Here is a 20,607-nt window from a genome sequence, read left to right on the forward strand (position 1 = left end):
TTCGTCCGATTTATTTACTAGATGAGATCATTCTCATTTCTATCTTTTAATTAAAAGCATAATAATCTATATGAATATAAAATTGAACAAAATTTGAAACGAGACTATCGATAAATATTTCGAAAATAATTTTTTTCATTTATCTTACCTTAATTCTATATTTTTTATTTTCTCTTCTGAGTATTACTTGTATATACATATCTTTCCATTAGATATAGTTTCTGCATATCTTAATATTGCATATATGTACTGATAAATTTTTCAAATATGATTTTTATAGAAAGATTTGTAAAATAGCAATTTTGTGATATTTTGAAAATTATTGAATATTTTATAATAATATTTTTAATTCGTTTTAAAAGGATACTGATATTTAAAATTTTTTTTTTTTATATACAATATTTTCGATATTAATTATTATTATTTAATTAAATTTGAATTATTATTTGTAGATTCTTCGAAAACGTTTATTCTATATATATATATATATATATATATATACTGATAATAAAGTTTTCAAGTATGATCGACGATTTCGATGACAAACAGTTTTATATCTTGAAACATTGTAGACAATGCTTAATCTGTCAATGCTTAATTATTATAAATCTATTCTGTAAATTAAATTTTAGAATTAACTTTTCCTTTGAATTGGAATAATTGCATATTATTATTTAAAGACGTGTTCATAGTTTAAATCGTTTCATTATTCATAAAACACACGCATACGTGTACGCATGTATTGTTATTTTAGAATTCTAAAATTTTTAATAAACGTTAAATTGTCGAGCCAGAATCTGTTTAGAAATTCAACGGCATATACTATGTTGATTGTTAGCAATCAACCTAGAATAATAATATTTTGTATGTTTCTTTTCGTTGAAAAACGACTTGAGATTGAGATTTTTTATCTTCAAATAATAATTAAGTGTAATTAAGAGAGAGAAAGAGAGAGAAAAAAAAAATACGCCTGGCAATGAATAAATTGAAAAACATCGTATCGATGACTTTACACGTATAACGTAAAAAAAAAAAAGTGGATTTGTGATACTGTATTAAAAAATGTATAGTTTCATATTGATAATAAATTTAATTCTTTCTTTTCTCTCTCTCTCTCTCTCCCTCTCTCTTTAATAAAATGAAAATTGGAGAAAATTAAATTGTCAATTATATTTTGGCAGATTGTACTTTTTTTTCGATCGTGTTAATGTTTTTTCTCCGTCTATTATATTATTATTCATTTTCGATTTCTGAATCGTACATATGGTACGTCAATTATTACTATATTCAGCATGCGTTGAAACAGCAGCTTATGCAAAGCTTTAATAGTCCACGTAACAATTATATACGTTGAATTAAATAGAATCCTGTTTGCCGACGTTTCGCTACTCCCCACGAATCACGATATATTTTCAATTATATCCATTCAAATAGTGACAAATAATTTATCAATTGTTCTTTCCTTATGATTCTATCATTTTATATTTATTTTATCTTTTATACGTACATATTGTTAGTTTCTCTCGATTCGAAACATTCTGAGAATACCAACAGTAAAAACTCTCTTCGTCTTTCTTATTTATAATTAGTTAAGATACGAATATGAAATGAAAATATTCATTTAAAATAAATAGATATTTGATTCTATGATATTTATATATATATGTGTATATACATATATATATATGTATAAAACGTACTAAATATTGATACAACAAGGAATATTTTAAGTTTAAAGTAAGTATATAAATTTTCTACGAGAATAAAATTATCATTATCCGTTTCATTAAAAATTATATTTTTAACTAAAATAACTGATCGATTTTGCACGTAATGTAACCCTATATATTATCTTCGAACGATGCACGGGGGTGCCTTGAGATTTTCAATTGAATGCGTCACAGGACGTCCTTCTGGTCTTGCCGTACGTTCTCCCTTGCCTATACCGGAGAGACTGTAAAGTTACTGACTCATTAGTCTCGTTGAAATATTTTATAGAATTATATTAGCAAAATTGTCACGAATATTTTCAATGTTATTCGTACGATCGCAACAAGAAGCGTCAATTTAGAGATAAGTTTTTATTTTTATGACAACCGTTAATCTATCATCGGATATTATTCCATATATGTTGTGACAAGAATTTTCCTACAATTCGAACAAACATCGTGACGGAAAATATTTTGTCAGGAAAGCCGCGTCCCGTACAACTAGTAGCGCCATCTAACGTGACTTGTTTGAAATTTTACGTAGTAAGAAAATCCGACAAAACTAATCGATGACAATGTCGTTGATCGATTTTGAATTCAATGTTAACCATCGCGAATATCGATCGTTTTGATGATGCAATTTATACCATTATTTTACCGGCGTGGCACATTGTATATATATATATATATATATATATATATATGATATATTAGGATTAAAGTATATTTCATGTTGTGCTTCGTTCGTTGGTATAAAGGGAATGTCACAATATTAAAGCCTAAATACAAAGCTGCAGTACTCCATGCGCTTATATCTTCGATACTGCGCGCCTCCTCTTTTCTGTTCCCTATTCGATCGACACTCCTATTTCCACTTCCACTTCACTCATTTTAATTTTAACTATAAGTTTTCTACTTTTTCCTTTCCAACGCATCATCGTTAAAAATATTCATTATCTCTGTGCACAAATTATTATTTATAAAAGTTAGTTTTTATTTATAAAAGTTTTAAAAAAAACCAGACCAAATTTGTTAAATCAGAAAATAATCAGAAATGCTTTTAGAAAAGAGATTAAGAAATTTAAAAATAAATCGTTTGAAGTACGAAATAATTACCCGCAATAAAATAAGAAAGATAATATGTTCGCGATTAAATCAACAAAATAATCAATAATGATATCAAGTTGGAAAAATTTCAATTAATCGTATTTTAAGAATATTATATTATCAAAGGAAAGAGAGAGACAGAGAGGGAGACAGAGAGAGACAGACGGATAGACAGACAGACAGAGAGAACGAGAAGTGGAGAAAAAAGTGAGGAGAACAGCGTGGATTGGCTTACATGCCACCTGTAGCACGATGCCAGAATAGCAGGGGAATGCGGTCGACTCGATCGCTGCGATATCGCTTAAAGGTCGGAAGGGATTCATCAATAAAGTTTACTATTTTTCCGATATCGCTTTTCCAATTCTATAAATCGGCGTGTAGAGAAGGTTTGCGTATACGTAGGCGGTCCGGGGCGCGCACGGACGGAAAGAGAGGCCAGTTATGAATGGGCTACGTCGGTTGACGTTAATCTACCACTTCATCTCTCTCATCCAACTCCGTGCTGCTGCTGGTGTAGCACGCACGGCAATCTCACCACTCTCCCGCCAACCAACCCATTTCCAGCCTCCACCCCCGTCCCGTCCGTGCTATCCGTGCCCGTGCTATACGTGTGTGGGTGCGCTGGTACGTGTGTGTGCCGCTTCTCGCGCTCACCCCTGACCAATTGTTTCGTCGGCCAAAGAGAAGAAAAAAAAAAGTGTGCTTCGGGTAGAGAGAACGTGAAGCGCGCGAATGCGAACCTTTGACGAAAAAATGCTTCAGCCATCGCGTTGTATACAACTGGCTGCCTACTAAATTAAATCGCTCGTTTTCGACGCATCCGTCCATTTACGCGCGAACAAAAAGAAGAATAACCAACGAAAGAGAAAGTTTTTTAAAACGAACGATAAAACCACGTGTTTACACCGACACCTATCAACTCGATTAACCTGTTATACGGCCAACTTTCCGTGTAGTGGTTCTGCACTATTTCTGATCGCATAATATGATTACATTTAATGATCTAAGTTATTCTAAGCAATTGTGGATAGAAATAGATAGATGGAGATATTAATTGACGATAAGTTTTTCTTTTCCTTTTTTTTTCTTTTTAATTAATACGCGTAAATAAGGATGCAAATTTTCTCGAATAAAATTATTGTTGTTTATTATTATGTAAAATTATTATTGTTTTAGAAACATGTTTTCGTTTCGAAAATAATTTATTTGTTATTCGTGAAAAAACAAGAAATATGATATATCAAAGTATTACGTTCTAATTTCTAAGATTTTTATAATTTTTCATTTTCATTATTTAAAATTTTATAATTTATTAATTTTTCTATACAATATCAGCAAATGATTCAATGCATATTTCATATGTAAATATCGTACTTGAGAAACAAATCAGTTGATCTAACAAAGTTAATCAATTGATTAGATAAGATTGTTAATTATCATTTAATAATATTAGATTACGATTGTCTGCTATTTTTTTTTCTATTTTTTTCTTCTATATGTATTATATAAAATGCTATAACTATAGAAATTTTATTACTCTGAAAAAATTTTAAAAACAATTAAAAAATTTGCTTTCAGTGCATAGTTAGAAAGGTAAGTATAAGATACTACATAAGATAAGATTAGAAATAAAATTTTAACATATTGATGCGCAAGGAATAATATAATGATATTAATAATAAAAAATAGATAATATAAAAAAGTTTATTGGATACAATATTTAAATTATACAATTGTCAAATTTACAAATATGATTATAAAATGCGAATACATAAAATTTTACATAATAAAAATTTATTTTACATTTCTTATCTTTCCTTTTTTATATTAATCGTTCTTATTCTTTTTCATTTGGCAAATTAACAAAATTTTGCATAAAATAAAAGATATTCAATTATAAAAAGTGCAATTTCTGATGTTTGAAAAAAAGAATTTCATACATATTTTTATATTTATATAATAGCTAATCATACTAATATTAAATATATAAATAAAAATATAGCTGCAACTGGAATGTTAAAATAATACATAGAAATCACATGTAAAATGGTAAATTATTTAAAAAATTATTTTTTCATAAACTATGAAATTAATAAATGGAGTTTGGAATGTATGTATAATTTGACTATTATTTTAATTAGGTATTTCTAGATTTGAATATAATAATAATAATTTCTAATTTCTTTTTTTTTATAAAAAAAATATAATTCTTATTTTGTCAAATTCAAAATATAGATATATTATTTTCACTAGATCTTATTTTAATCTATCAATAAGACTATTTTTCATAAATCATACAATAATAAAAACATAAAAACTTTTAATATTAAATTATTTAATATGAAAAATTTACCAAAAATATAGTGTAGCAAATAATATGTTTAGAAAACATTAAAAAATAATTAAGATGATTATAGGAAATAGAATTTATTTTCTATTATGAATTTAATGTTGTTTTATCATATTTTTTAGCACAAGAATTTGTTTCTGACTTTTTTAAATATTTATAAAATATAAATTTGACCAGAGAAGTTTTGAGCATCATATACCATAAGACTAACAATTTATTTCTAATTTTTCTTAAAAAATAATTTACTATTTGTATATATTAATACAAGTGTATTTAATATAATACAGTGTAAGAAATATATTTTTATGTTTAATATATTACATATTTTTATTTTTCTTAATCACTATAGCATCACGATTTTGATGTTTATTTAAATATAGATTGTAAATCACAACAATTATTATTATTAATATAATATTATTACTCATAAAATCGAAATAAAAATAAAAATGCAAGATATGGAATGTTATAAAGATATAATAAATCTAAAATTTCAGAATATGATACTGATCAAATTAAAGAATTAAAAATAATTATTTACAAAATGATTGTGTTCAATGATTTCAATGACCTTCATATATGATATTACATCTATATATGATCTATTTGTTATATTATTATATTATATATAAATTATATCTAATTTATATATAATTTCATAGACGCACCGTATATTTTTAAAAAAATAGCAAAATGAAAATTTCAAATATCAAATAAAATAAAAATAAGTAGAAGAAAGATTTTAAATAATCTTAATGATCGATATTTATAATAAAATTAAAATAAATCACGGGAAAAACTTTGTCATGGAAAATATCCATCAGAAAAATATAAAAAAATAATTATTATAATCGATTGTTAAGAAAAAATTATTTCGTTCGTCAGATATGAATATACTAAAAAAATAAATTAAGGTTAAAAATTTAGTAATATTAAAAATAAAAAATGATCGAAAAAGATGTTATAAATTAAAAAATACTTTAAAAGAATTTTTAAAAAACACATTAAACAATTAATAAAATCAAATAATAACATTGTTTTGAATAATATTAGAAAATTTTACAAAATATGAAATATAAATAAAATCTTTTGTTCAAATTATTTCTATATAATTAGATTGAATAATTTTCATTGTGAGATTCATTTTTATATACCTACAATGTAGTCTTTATTTTGCAAAACTTTGTACTTTTAGGTTGTAATACATATTACAAGCAAAATATGAGTTTTATACTCATAATAAATGTATTTCACTTATTACATTTTGTGTTTCTTATAAACTAGGATTTTAAACTATAACACGATTTATTAATTATTTTATTTGAATGTAAAAATGAAATTACTCAAAACATTGATCTAACATTATAACAAGGCCATTGAAATCTTTCTTATTTATTATTCAAAATTAATCTACTTAGTATACTTAAAATAACCTACACATGCCAGAATCTAACTCGAATTTATTTCAAATTTTAAAATTATGATTAATACTATTATATAAAATACTTTTCCTAATAAAAATAATTATAATTTTTATAATAAAAGCTTTGCAGCACTTATATTTATGGACGAAATTGTTTAAATGATCTTAATGATATATTTAAAGATCAATGAAATCAATGAAGTTGGACACTTTATAAATATTTTTTTAACTGAATTAAATTTTCATTGAATTATACGATTATTAGAAAAAAAAATTATTTGTTGATATATCAAGAAAAAAAAAAAAAGAACTTATAGAAAAAATATAAAATTATTTAATATAAAATTTTTATATTAATATAATTTAATATAAAATTATAATCAAATTCATTATAAATTTTTGTTTTCAAATCTTATAGAAAATTAAAATTGTAAATTGAAATTTAATTTTAAAATTTTGTTCATTAACAATTTTTGTAAAATTGCAGAATTAATTTCATTAAAATGAGAATATTTTATTACTAAAAATTTGATAAAATCTAAAAAATTAGATTATTTATTCCAAGATATTAATTTGTTTGTTTTTAATAATAAAAATATTATAATAATTTTTACTATAAAAAAATTACTAAAATTTTTATATTTTACCGTTATATATATTTTTATATATTTTCTAGAATTAATTCTTGAATTATTATTCTTAGAATTAGATCTCTTTAATCAATATTTTAACATGTATGATCATTAATATATAAATTAATGATCATATCAAAAATATAATATAAATATAAAAAATGAGAAATTAACTATTTAAATACATTTTTTATAATATAAGAAGAATTTTTTTTTACATTAATTTGATATGTTAAAAAATTCTTGCTTATTTTTCATTATGTAAAATTGCAAGAAAATACTTTTTGAAAAAAAAAAGAAACATTTGAAAAAATAGTTTTGTGTTTATTGTTATTATTATTATTATTTCTAAAAAATCATAATTTTTGATTCTTTAATAAAAATGATAATCAATAATTCAAAAATACAATTAATTAATTACTTAATACTTCTGATAATATTAAAATTAAAACATTATAATTTAAATAATTAAGAAATATTTTAAAATAAATTTTTAAATTATGATAATGTATATTAAACGTACTTAAATATATATAATGATAAATTTATCAATACAAACTATAACATATAATTTTTTCCCAAATATTTATGAATAATAAAATAAAGAAGAATTAAATTTTAAATATATAATTAAAATATACCTATTTTATGTATTCCATTAGATAATTTAGATAAAAACAATATATATAATTTTTTCGAATGTTTCTTTTGCAAATTGAATTTTTTTCCCATCACACATTATGAATTTTTTATTTTTACTCCTTCCATGTCGATGACTTAACATTTTTTAATTCCCGATTTTCTGATAGATCAATTGTTGTTTCGTGTAAAAGTTTATTGCCGTTTTGTTTTGTCTCATAATCAATATTAACTTGTCCATTTTCACAGTAGATTTGTGAGATTTTTCGATTTATATGAAACTTACAACACAGTACGTTAACAATTACTGTGCCACAAATAAAACCCATAATGATGCCTGCGAGTACATCCCACCAGTGGTGTCTATTGTCAACAAGTCTGGTTAATGAGCATACTACGGTCCACATGCACATCAACAATTGTAACCATGGTTTTAGCATAATCGAGCGATCTGGCAAACGGCGCTGTATATAACACTATAACAGAAAAATATTTTTTTTCTAATAAAAAAAAAAGTTTCGAAGAAGAAACCAAACCAGTATTTTTATATCTATTTCCAAAAATATTTTTTTCTAATAAAAAAAAAAAATTTCGAAGAAGAAACCAATGAGTATTTTTATATTTTTATTTCCAAAAATAAAAATAATAATTGCAAAATAATTTTATCTTGCGTTCAAGCAAAAATGAATAAAATACTTTATAATAGAATAAATATATCATCCAAAATGATATTCATGATAAAATAATAAGAGATCATCTAGAAAATATCGAATGTCACATTTAATGTAAATCATACGAGATAACGTACATTTATATAAATATATATATATACTTACTTAGTGACTCATATCATACATACGTGAGATCTGCAAATAATTACTAATAACAAAAAAGTTCTATATATATATATGTGATGTGCAAGTGTTAATTTAAAAAAACTACATGAAAAAACTTTGAAAAGAAAATTGTTTTAATGAGTTGACAATATTATTAATTGTAAAAAAAAGTTATTTTTTTAATTCCCATTATTTTTTATATAAAATTAATTAAACGTTGTTTAATACAAATATTTCAAACTTGATTGAATGATTTCTATTCTATTGAAAACAAAAAATATTCCAGAATCCTTTTTACTATTTCATATTAATAAATATTAAAAATAAACGCATTCGAAATTTTGACAAAATGCAAACAATTAATTTTTATTTTAACAGCGAATTCAAAAAGTTGAATAAAAATGATAAAAAAAATTGTATTAAAACACTTATAAATGTAGATAATATAAAATATGCAAATTGGTATACATATATATATATTTTAAATACTTACTATAATAAAAATAGTTGTATGCATGGAAAGACAAGAATGACCAGATGGAAATGATCTACTAGAATCTAAGATACTCCAGTCTGAAACATTTGTATTTGTACATGTATATTTTTCCACGTATCTGAAACAAAACACAAAGATGACATTAGATAATAATTTATTTTGTAATAATTATTTGCTTTTATTTATAATATATACTTGTATATGATATCATCTCATAATATTTTAAATCTAATTCTTATTATATATATATATATATATATATATATATATATATATATATATATATGTGTGTGTATATAACTTTGTATTGTTATGAAAAAAAAAAATTCTTACCCATCAGTACAATTCTCAGCCTCTCGTGGCTTACAGGTATCCAAAAAGTGCGGCCTTGGTTCGCCAATTACAGTTTTTATAACTTCACATGTAAACAATAAACTAACAGATCCAATTAAAAATTGTCTATACCACAACCATATTTGTTTTGCTCTCGAACCAACATATCCTAATTCAGTTGCATAACTACTTGCAGGATAACATAAAAATTCAGCTATCCACATCTAAAAATAAATGAAATAAAACGTTATTTACATTTTTTAAATTGTATATATTTAAAAACAGAAATATTATCAAAGAATTATGCAATTATGTAATTGCATTTATAATTTGTTATGAGTAATCGATAGTTATGATATAAACGCTTAATATTTTTTTATAAAAATATATTAAAAAATAATTATTATTATCAATTATATGTTTATTGTTTAAAAACAATTTTCATCTTTACGATAATTTATTTTATAAATTTTAATAATGAGATTAATGAAATTCACAATCATATTTTAATTCAGAATCTTTAATTGCGATTATTTTCGCATACGCGGAAATGCAACCGATAAAATAATTTGAATAATTAAATAATTCCTTCACCTCTAAACTATTTTTATTTCCTATTAATTATATTTTATATTTATATTTAATATGTTACTATTATTATTCGTATAAATTATTTACATATCGAGTTATTTACATATTTTCATATATATATATATATATATATATATATATTTAACTCTCATGCTCCATTCAATCCATTGTGATTCGATTTAGTATACGTATAAATAATTACTTAAATCAAAAATAAATATATCTGTTTGATAAATGCCAAAATTTTTTGACAATAAAAAATTCGACGATATAAATTTAGCTTGATTTACATACCACTATAATTGGTATTAAAAGACATCCAAATATTAAAAATGAATTAGAAATTGTATCTCCTTTGAACTTGAAAGAAATTTTTGGATCATTACAATAAAAGCCAATATGTTGTCGCGGAACTGCTCTGAATTCCAATACTCCTAGAAGTACGATAACTGAAATACATAATGAAATACATAAATATAATTAAAAATTAGAAATGACTAGAAAAATAAAAAAATTATAAAGTCTAACAATATGAGAAAATTCCACAGAAAAAATTTTTGATAAACAATTTATAATTTTTCGAAATATATTTTTTATGTAATAAATATACACTTACGAATAATTGCGCGAAAGAAAAGTGATGATAAATTGGATAAATTATATTTAAATTTTAAATATAATACAAAATATAAAATATAAATTAAAATAGATATAAAGATTTAAATATATATTTTTTTTAATTTTAATCATTATTAAAATTATTAGAAATATATTTTTATCATAAATAATATCATAAATAAATAATTTGTTAGAATAACTTGATCATTATTTGCATAATATACGCATAATAAACAAATGTCGTCAAATGAAATTATTCATTTATTCATTAACAATTCTAATTTTAAAATGCTTAGTTTTTTTATTTTTTACAATTCAAATTTATGCATGTATAAATGTTAAATAATATTAATATTTATAATTTCGATGTTATTTTTAATTACAAAAAAAATAAATTTTAATTCGATAAATTTATAATCTAATATTAGAAATTATATAATAATATAGGAATGTAACAGATAGAGATAAGAAATATTACTAATATAAATATTACTAATATAAAATGCAATATATTTTAATTTATTTCAATTATATTTCAATTTTTTTTATTTTTATAAATTGAAAAATTATTTATTACATATTTTTAATTTAGTGTTTTATTTTATCACAGCATCCGCATTATTAATAATCTTTAATTTAAAAAATTATGAAAATCCACGAATATTTTTAATAATCTTTAAAGAAAGAAAAAAAAAAGAAAGAATAATAAAGAATAATTTTTTTATATATGTTTAATTGTATATTTTTTAATTGTATAAATTTAAAAAAATATAATATTTAGAAAATTATTATATAATAAAAAAATTTTGTTGATATTATGATTATAATTTATTCATAATTAAAAGAAATTTTATTATAAAATTTTAAATATTTCAATTGCAAAATTTTAATAAAATAATAATAATAATAATAAAATAAATTTTAAAATATAATCCTTAATTATGTAATTTTTTTTCTTTAATATAAAAATCTTTTTAGATGAATTTTTTTAATATTTTTTAAATATATTTAGATAAATATATTATACATCTTTATGATTTTTAATTTTTACAGTATAGATACAAAGAAATTTTAAACATAAAATCCTTGCCAAATTAAAAGAGAAAATCCTTAATTAGGAAATTCAAAAAATTATAAAATTTTGGGGTGTATTTAGAATACATATTAATTTCTTTTTACAGTTCAAATTCTTTTTTTAATTTAATTTATTATTTGCTAAAACATATTTCAATTATTTATATAATTAGAAATAATAACAAATAATAATAGAAATTATTTCATATATATATAGAAAAACATTGTAATTAAAAAATATTATATAATATTATTATTAAAGTTACATAATTTTTTAAATTTCCTACGAATTTGGAAATCTCTTTCGTAAGTTTTTAAATGTCTATCTAGAAATATATACCTATCTATCTAGAAAAATACACGTATCACGATATGTTTTGTTTTAGTTTCGTTTACTTACTGAGACAATATAAATTTCGTTTAATTAGCAGCATTCGTTTAAAATTTCTCCATCGTGAAGCTACTTTTCTCTCACGTTTACTCTTGTCCATGTTACGCAAATTTGATGAATTAGAATTAGCGTTAAATTTAATGAAAATAAAAAATAAAAAAAAAAAAAGGAAAAATAAGAATAATAGAGAAAGAAGAAATGAATGAATGAACGAAGAAGGGGAAGGGGGGAGGAATAAAGAAAAAGAAGGAAGAGAAATAAGGAAGGATAATAATAGAAGAGGGGGAGAAAATAAAGAGAAAGAAGAAGAGGAATCCTCTCACTCCGAATACCGGTACATTCAATGTCACACACGGTACTGTGCCCTTGTTACGTGAAGCAATACACTAAGTATACATTCAACTGAAACGCATGCGTATAAGAGACGATATTGTATCACTTCTCACGATGATCAAGCAATTGTTCTCTCAATATAAAAATTTAGATGGCAATATAATTGATATTTAAATTATATTTTTTTTGAATTTTTTCTTCTTAAGTTTAATCGATATTAATGTGTAAAAAAAAGAAACGAATACTTTCTTGATAAATTAACAAATTATATCGATATATTGTCAATATACTATATAATTATCGTAGAAAGAAATTGATAAATAAATTTATTAGATAAGATAGAAAAAGAGATACAAACACGTGTACGATAATAATATATCGATTTTTCAACAGATTATTATAGCGTTAATTTTAAAAATCAATTTTTAATACGCATGCATGCTCAACTGGTATGCGTAAATCGTTACGACATCTATGAATCTGTTTTATCATTAGAATAATCAAAGCAATTAATTAATTATTGTATATCGTGAAAAAATTATCACGCAAATATTTCAATAAATAATTCAGATAATTCGATGATAAATTTTTGAGAGAATTTAAAAAGAAAAATTTTAAAATTAATACGTAAACGAAATTATTCTTTCCTTCATATTCCTATCCAGAAAAATCTAATTCTATTTAACCATTCTACATTCCTGCAATTCAAGGATGGATTGAATTAGGTTATTTATTTTTTTTTTTTTTTTTAGATAAAGATGCAGAGGGAGAGTTTACGTCTACGCATTGAATTCACTATTTATGTGAAGTTTTCTTTAAACAGAAAATCCTTGGGGAGGTATTTTTTTCGACAAGTTTAGAACAACTTTTACATCTGGAAAAATAAAACCTATCGTCCGATATATCTATAAGACAAACTTCATTTGAAACGTGTATCTTTGAATACATTATTTCAAAATCATCCATCATGTTAATTAATCTCATTGATCGCTCGGTTCGTTGAAAAAAAATTTTATACATATTTTTTAATAATACAACGCGATTCATTTATTATTGCGACACAGTTCATTAACCACTGTGTGTATATATATATGTATTAAGTTATTTAATGCGACACGCCCGGAAAAATTCTAAGCAGACAGTCGACTCATATAGTATTATATTACATGGTTCGTGGTTTTCTTTCCAGCCAACTCTCGTTGCATGCACGATTCGTTTCTAGCGCGCGTATAATCGGATGATGTATTATATTTAAATATATTAAATATAATAATGTTGACGTATCAGCAATATTATTCTTAATGTTATTTTTCAAAAATAGCATTGTTAATGATAAATTTTAAAAATCGATACAATCGTTTAACGTTCTAATCTATTACCTTAAATAATTAAATGTATAACGAAAAAGAATAATAGAAATGTGTTCAAACCTGATAAAGCGAGGAACACATCGAAAACTAATATCCAACGCGTAGTGTTTTTACAGATACTCATGATCTTTTCAGACACAGTTCGGGTTGTTATTCCGTTTGAATTATCCAAAATATCTTCTAACGTTCCTGTACTGCAACGAGTCAACTGCTCCGTTGACCTCTGCAAAAATATAAACACAATGATATTTTTTTCATGATTATAAATTATATATTCGTTTCATTCGTACATCGAATTGCATACAAAATAATATATAATTTTAAAATTTATCTATTATTTTCGAATATTAAAGAGATAATCGAAAAACATATGGACAAAAAGTTGGTATAATTTTTCATTTTTTAATAATATTGTAACAATTTTTTCTATTGAATTGTACTATACTATATATTCACTATTTTTCAATGTTTATTTCATTATTATTTCAATGAATCTTTAAAATATTTTTATAACGTGACTTTTTTAAAAATTAAACTTTAAAAAGATATATAATTATATATTTTTATATCAAAATAGAATTGTTTCTGTTTGAATTTAAATATTTTAATTTAAACAAAGATTAAAATAAATATTCACTATAAAATATATAAATACGAATAATAAGTTATAAATGAATAAATAAAAAAACCGATAATTGATCAATTTCAGAAATTAATAATTATTCAATATTTATAATTTTTACTTAAAGTTTTTTTTAATTAGTAATAAACTACTCTTAAAAAATAATGAAAAGTTTGTTCAACAGTGACGAATTACAACGAACTACTGAATTTTATGAAAGTATAAAAACAATTAATAATTGTTATCTTCTAGAACATTACTGAACTTAATTGAACAGATGATAACAATTTAAGATATAATCTTTTTGAATACGTATTTGCCTCATATAGCTACGTGTAATGACATGATATGCTGTGTGTAATGAAAATGAAGTTGGATTATTAAATTTACATCAATTCAAATTCATTTAAATACTAATTTACATAATTTTTAATAATTTCAGCTATTAATAACTCTTATTAATAATTATCAATATGGAATACAAATTATATTGATTATTATTAAAAAAAACTTATTTAAATATATCTATAAAAATATAAGAAATATTCAATATATGTTTAATGTTGAAATAAAAAGGAAATAAAATAAGAAATAATGAAGAGAAACATCATGTGAATATAATTATACCTGGGAAATATACACAATATTATACATGATGAGGAAATATTGGATGATCTCATTTATAAAGGAATCTTGATTTTTTTGCATATATTTTCGATTCAGTTTTGTGTGATCTGTATTTTAAAATCTTATTCTACAAACAAAATTTTTTTAAAAAGAAACAAAGATATTTCAGTGAATTTATTTCTTGGAAGTATATATGTATATATATATGATTTAATTTTATGGAATTCATGTCATGTAGGGGAGCTCGTTTTTAAAAGAATATCCAAAAATGTAAGGTTATATTAAATATTCTACTTGTAAATAAAATATAAGGAATTTTTCATCTTAAAAGTTTTTTATAAAAATAAAAAATTTGTTATTTATAATTTTATTCTATATTTAAAAAATTTTTAAAATTATTCAAAATTATTAATTGGAGAAAATTTTTAATTAAATTTTGCAAAGGGAAAAAAAAATATAAGAACATAAAGGGTTATTATTAATTAGGTCGAGGCTTCAAAAACGTCGATTAATGGAACTTGATTGAAAAACATGATAGCACATCCGCATTTTCAAAGGGGAACATAAGCATTTTTTAACCCAACCACTACTATTAAATTAATTAAGAGGAAAAGTGAAACTTAGCAGGCAGGAAAATATTATAGTTTATGATGTACTATTCAATATATTAATGATATATTTAAAATGTATCTTTTTTAAAATTTAACATATTTAAAAACTGTATATATATATTAAATGATATAAAATATATGATGTTATCTTTCTTATATTTTTTCTCATCATACATTTTCAATCTTTTTATCTTAATGAAAATGAAAGGAAAAAAGAGTAAATAAAAAAAATTTTATATAAATACATGACAGCACGAGCCATTAGATTCTAACTTACGAACCTTTATCTTTGAGACAATATTTTATTCCTATATGAAGCACGTTCAGCCGGTCATGAAAATATTCAAACACTGAGACATAATCAATCTTCACGCTTCGTATATTCAATATTCATCAGTAATAATTGTATCAGTAGTAGAAGGAAGTAAACAGATAAAAGTGAAAGATAAAAATTTTATCAATAATACGTTATCAACGTATACAATATACATTGGTTATTAGAAAAAACAAATGACAAATATTTAAGGTAAAAAAATCGATTAAAATCGAAAGATAATCGATAAAAATATCCAATAATATTGGAAATTATTCAAATTAAGAAAAGAGAAAATATTAGGATTATATATTTTATTATCTATTATCTATCTTTTTTGAAAAGTAAGAAGCGATTTATACGTAAGAAATACATAAAGATATATATAAAGAAATAAATAAAACCGTGATAAGATATTCTTTATTGTACATTATAATATATATAATTATGTATAATTATACGATATTTTCAAATCATAAGAATAATTTAAGTCAAAAAAATTTTTTTTAATTTGAAAGAAAAAAATGATTAAAAATAATAATTTGTGTAATAAAATATATCGTTTCCCTCCCCCCTTCTGTTTTGAAAACTTACGAGATATATTTTATTAAAATTATGGTTTTTCATAAATTACAAAGTAAATATCTAACCTCATAGGTTGAAAAAGAAGAAAACGAGACGGATTCGTCATCGTTTAATTTTGATTTAACGAAACATTGATAAATTTTTTATTTTAAAATGATTAACTATATTATTCAAATATTGAAATTATAAAAAACTTTAGGATACAAATATTTGAGAACTTTAGACACTAGAAATATGCAATAACACTATTTTTTTCGAGGAAAATTCAAACGAATTGTTATTTTATATGAATTAAAAATAGAGGATAAAAAATTTATTAAAATCAAAAACTGTCTTTATATACATATATATATGTCTGAAACTAATGACACATTTTATTAAAAAATATGAAAGAACGGTTCAACTCGAAGCAACGGTGGAACACAACTGGCGTATACCTCGTCTTCAATCAACGACTTCCCTTGCAATTAAATGTTCTACCCACCCTCTTGTCCCCACCATGGACCAACCAATGAAAGGATTCGACACGTGTGGTGCGGTTTTCATATGTGCTACAAACGTTATAATACCATTTAATACCACCATCAAGACGAACGATAAGATATCCAAAATATATCCAAAATTGAACGAAATTTGTGCAATTTTATTTAAAATATAACTATAAATATTTAACTTAGATAACATCCATTAAAATATATCTGACAATCAGTTTTCAAACTTTTTGGAATTTAATTTTATTATATTTAAATATGTTACAGACAGAAAGAAAAAAAGTTAAAATTAATAAGTCAATATGTTTAGTATTTCGTGATATTTGTAACGCTCATCATTGAGAATATATTAAATAAAATATAAAATGTATTAAATAAAAATTTGAATGATTAATTAATTTAATTTTCTTTTCATTTGTTCCGAATTATTCGATTATTCTGCATTAAAATATTATTTTTTTAATTTTTTATATAATATGACAAAATGATAATATATTAATTACAATATAATATATAAAAAACTATATATAATATATATAATTTCTACATATAATATATATATATATATATATATAATTTAAAAGTTAATGGTTAACTTATAATAATGTATAAAAAAAAATAAAAAATAATAGCATTTTATAAAAAAAATGAATAAAAATTTATTCATTTTTAATATACATATTAAATTCAAATAAATAATATATAATTCATATAAATTTAAAAATTTTTTTACTTATTATTCCATATTTGTAGTCTTCATGTGCATAAACCTATATACATTTCATATATAAAATGTAAAAATATAATAAATAATAACTTTATATTATAATTGCAAATGAAGAATTATTATTTTTAAATCAATATGATTAATAAAAAATTTTTTGTATTAAAATATGATTAACACATGAATGACATATACATATATATATATATATACCTAGAAACATAAGTTCATTCTTAAGCTATTTAACTTAATGTTTAGTATGGAATGCGGATATTTAAGATTTATAAGGTTACAAGGTTTATAAAGTTTATAGATTTATAGGTTACAGATATACTTACCATAAATAGAAATCAATCGACAATAATCCTAGAAAATGAATCACATATAGTATATCTATAAGGAATTGAGTCATATTGAGTCTGTCAGTATACCAATTTTGGGGGAATTTCTATGAAAAATTCTCAGAATATTCAATACGTGACTTGTTTTTACTTATTTTGTATATTATTTTTTTAAATAGAAATAATTTAATATCTCAAAAAATATCTTATAAAAGAAAACAAAAAAACGTTTTGGATTTTACGAAACGAAAATTAGGATATGTAAGATAGGATACGTAAAAAAATAAATTATACTAATAGTTATGATCTAGAGAACTTCTAAAGAAATGATAATTAAAATTTTAAATACAATAACAATCTATATATTATTTTATTGTTTATTCTGTTATCGTTTTTTTTATATATGAAGATTTATATCCATCAAGTATTTCGAATTTGTTCTTTCTCATCATATTCTTAGCTTATCATAACTTAGCTATCTTAATTCAGCATCAGCATTAATTAATTTAATAATTTCATTAAATATGATAAGAGTCTTTTTTCTCTCTTTTTTCTCTGTAGAAAACTGTATGTATATATTTTTCTTATCTTAAATAGTTTTCAATTATTTTTCTTTAAATATTTTTTTGAAAATATTTATTTATTATAAACAAAGTACATTCATTTTACTTATTTGCAAAATTCTATAAATGTTTAAATATTACTTCATGTATAAATTTTTTTTTCGTCTAATATTGGTAAAATTTATAATATAATAATTTAAACAATATTTATTTTTTTATATTAAATTAATAATATCCGTAATATGAAATATTCTAATATATAAAAATAAAATCTATCTGTACTTTTTAAAGATTTTTCTAAAAAAAAATTAAAATATTGATTATTTTTTATTATTTATTTATTAATTGAAATTAATAATATAATTAATAATAAATGTAATATAATGCGTTTATTGTCAATGATAAAATAACAATAATAAGATTATTTAATATTAGAATATTTTATATGTGTTATCTTAAGGCAATTAATATAATAAACATAGTAAAAATTTTTCATTTATTGAAGTGTAAAAATAATTTAGTAATATTTATAATAAATTTAAATTATTTTAAATATTTTTTATTTATAATTATATAATTTATAATTATAGAATTTATGAAAAATTTAATTTATTACGAATTTTTTATCGATTCCCCTCAATTTTAATGAACTTTTTTTGAATTCTCATCTTATTCTTATTTCTAATGAATTTTTATTTTATATTAATTTTTAATTAACGCGTTTTAATAATTCTTAATCAAAAATATGTTTAATTCTATTATTTTATAAGAGAAATTGATATTTTACAAAAATATTTATATAATTAGAATTGAATTAATTAGAATTAATTAGAGAAAAATATTTCAAGTAACTATTATTTAATAATATTATTAATAATGTTATTTAATAATATTATTTATTTCGAATCCATTTTTTCATTCTCAATAAATTTATTCCAAATTTGTTGCACTGTACTAATTTATTTAAATTGAAAATAAATTATGATATATTTTTTTTAGTTTTACATATTAATATATAAAAATTTTTATAAATATAAAATAAATCTTTTTACATGAGTATTTGCTTTTAAATTATCCTCTATTATCAATTAACATAATTACAAAAATATGTAAAAAAACGAAATATTTTTCTATACGCAATAATATAATATTCAAATATATGTATATGTATATATATAAATATATATATAGAAAAAAATATATATACATAGCAACAGTTAAAAAACAAATCAATTTAAACCTTAATTAATTTTATACATAGTTAAATTCTAACCTGCATTGTCCACGTGTAAAAATTATTTCTTCTAGTGATGAATAGTTTAAAAAAATCTTACTCATGAAATATTACAAATTAACTATATATTTCTAATATTAAAAATCAACATTAATCGTAATAATATAAAAAAAAAAAAAATAACTCATGTATAAATACAATTGACACTCTCAAAACTGTCTCATTGACAGTTCACTGACTAACACTGCTTTAAAATAGCGTCATTGATGATTCAACCACAAAGTTTGGAATAATAGAAAAGATAAATTATTTAAGAGATTTATATATTTATTCTATTTTTAAATACTGTTATAATATAAATGAGTAAAATTTTTAAAAAATATTAATTTTTCAATACTCTTATTTTAAATATTATAAATAAAAGACATATTTTGAAAGGCATATTTTATAAACAAATAAAAAAATAAAGACAAAAATATTTATTAATGATTATATATTTTTTAATAATATTTAAATAACATAATGCATAATATTGATATATAAATATATTTTCATAATATTGATGTATAACGTATTACAATATTTATATACACA

General features: G+C 21.4%; 1 protein-coding gene across 6 annotated transcripts; it reads right to left on the reverse strand.

The window, feature by feature from the left end:
• Positions 1-7,973: 7,973 nt before the first annotated feature.
• Positions 7,974-20,119, reverse strand: LOC727078 (phospholipid phosphatase 3). 6 transcript variants are annotated; one of them, XM_016914626.2, is made up of 7 exons: positions 16,726-16,786; positions 16,044-16,135; positions 13,963-14,125; positions 10,411-10,565; positions 9,526-9,749; positions 9,190-9,310; positions 7,974-8,336 (listed from the first exon to the last, which is right to left on the reverse strand). In XM_016914626.2, exons 3-7 carry the CDS (start codon positions 14,024-14,026, stop codon positions 7,977-7,979), a joined length of 924 nt encoding a protein of 307 aa, XP_016770115.1. In that variant the 5' UTR covers positions 14,027-14,125; positions 16,044-16,135; positions 16,726-16,786; the 3' UTR covers positions 7,974-7,976. The 6 variants fall into 6 exon arrangements, with proteins under 6 accessions (XP_016770115.1, XP_006569722.1, XP_026299100.1 ...); XM_006569659.3 differs by lacking the exons at positions 16,044-16,135; positions 16,726-16,786 and adding an exon at positions 20,053-20,119; XM_026443315.1 differs by lacking the exon at positions 16,044-16,135 and having other exon boundaries at positions 16,726-16,747.
• Between the last annotated feature and the right edge of the window lie 488 nt (positions 20,120-20,607).

Source organism: Apis mellifera, linkage group LG10 (assembly GCF_003254395.2).
Source record: "Apis mellifera strain DH4 linkage group LG10, Amel_HAv3.1, whole genome shotgun sequence".
NCBI lineage: Eukaryota > Metazoa > Arthropoda > Insecta > Hymenoptera > Apidae > Apis > Apis mellifera.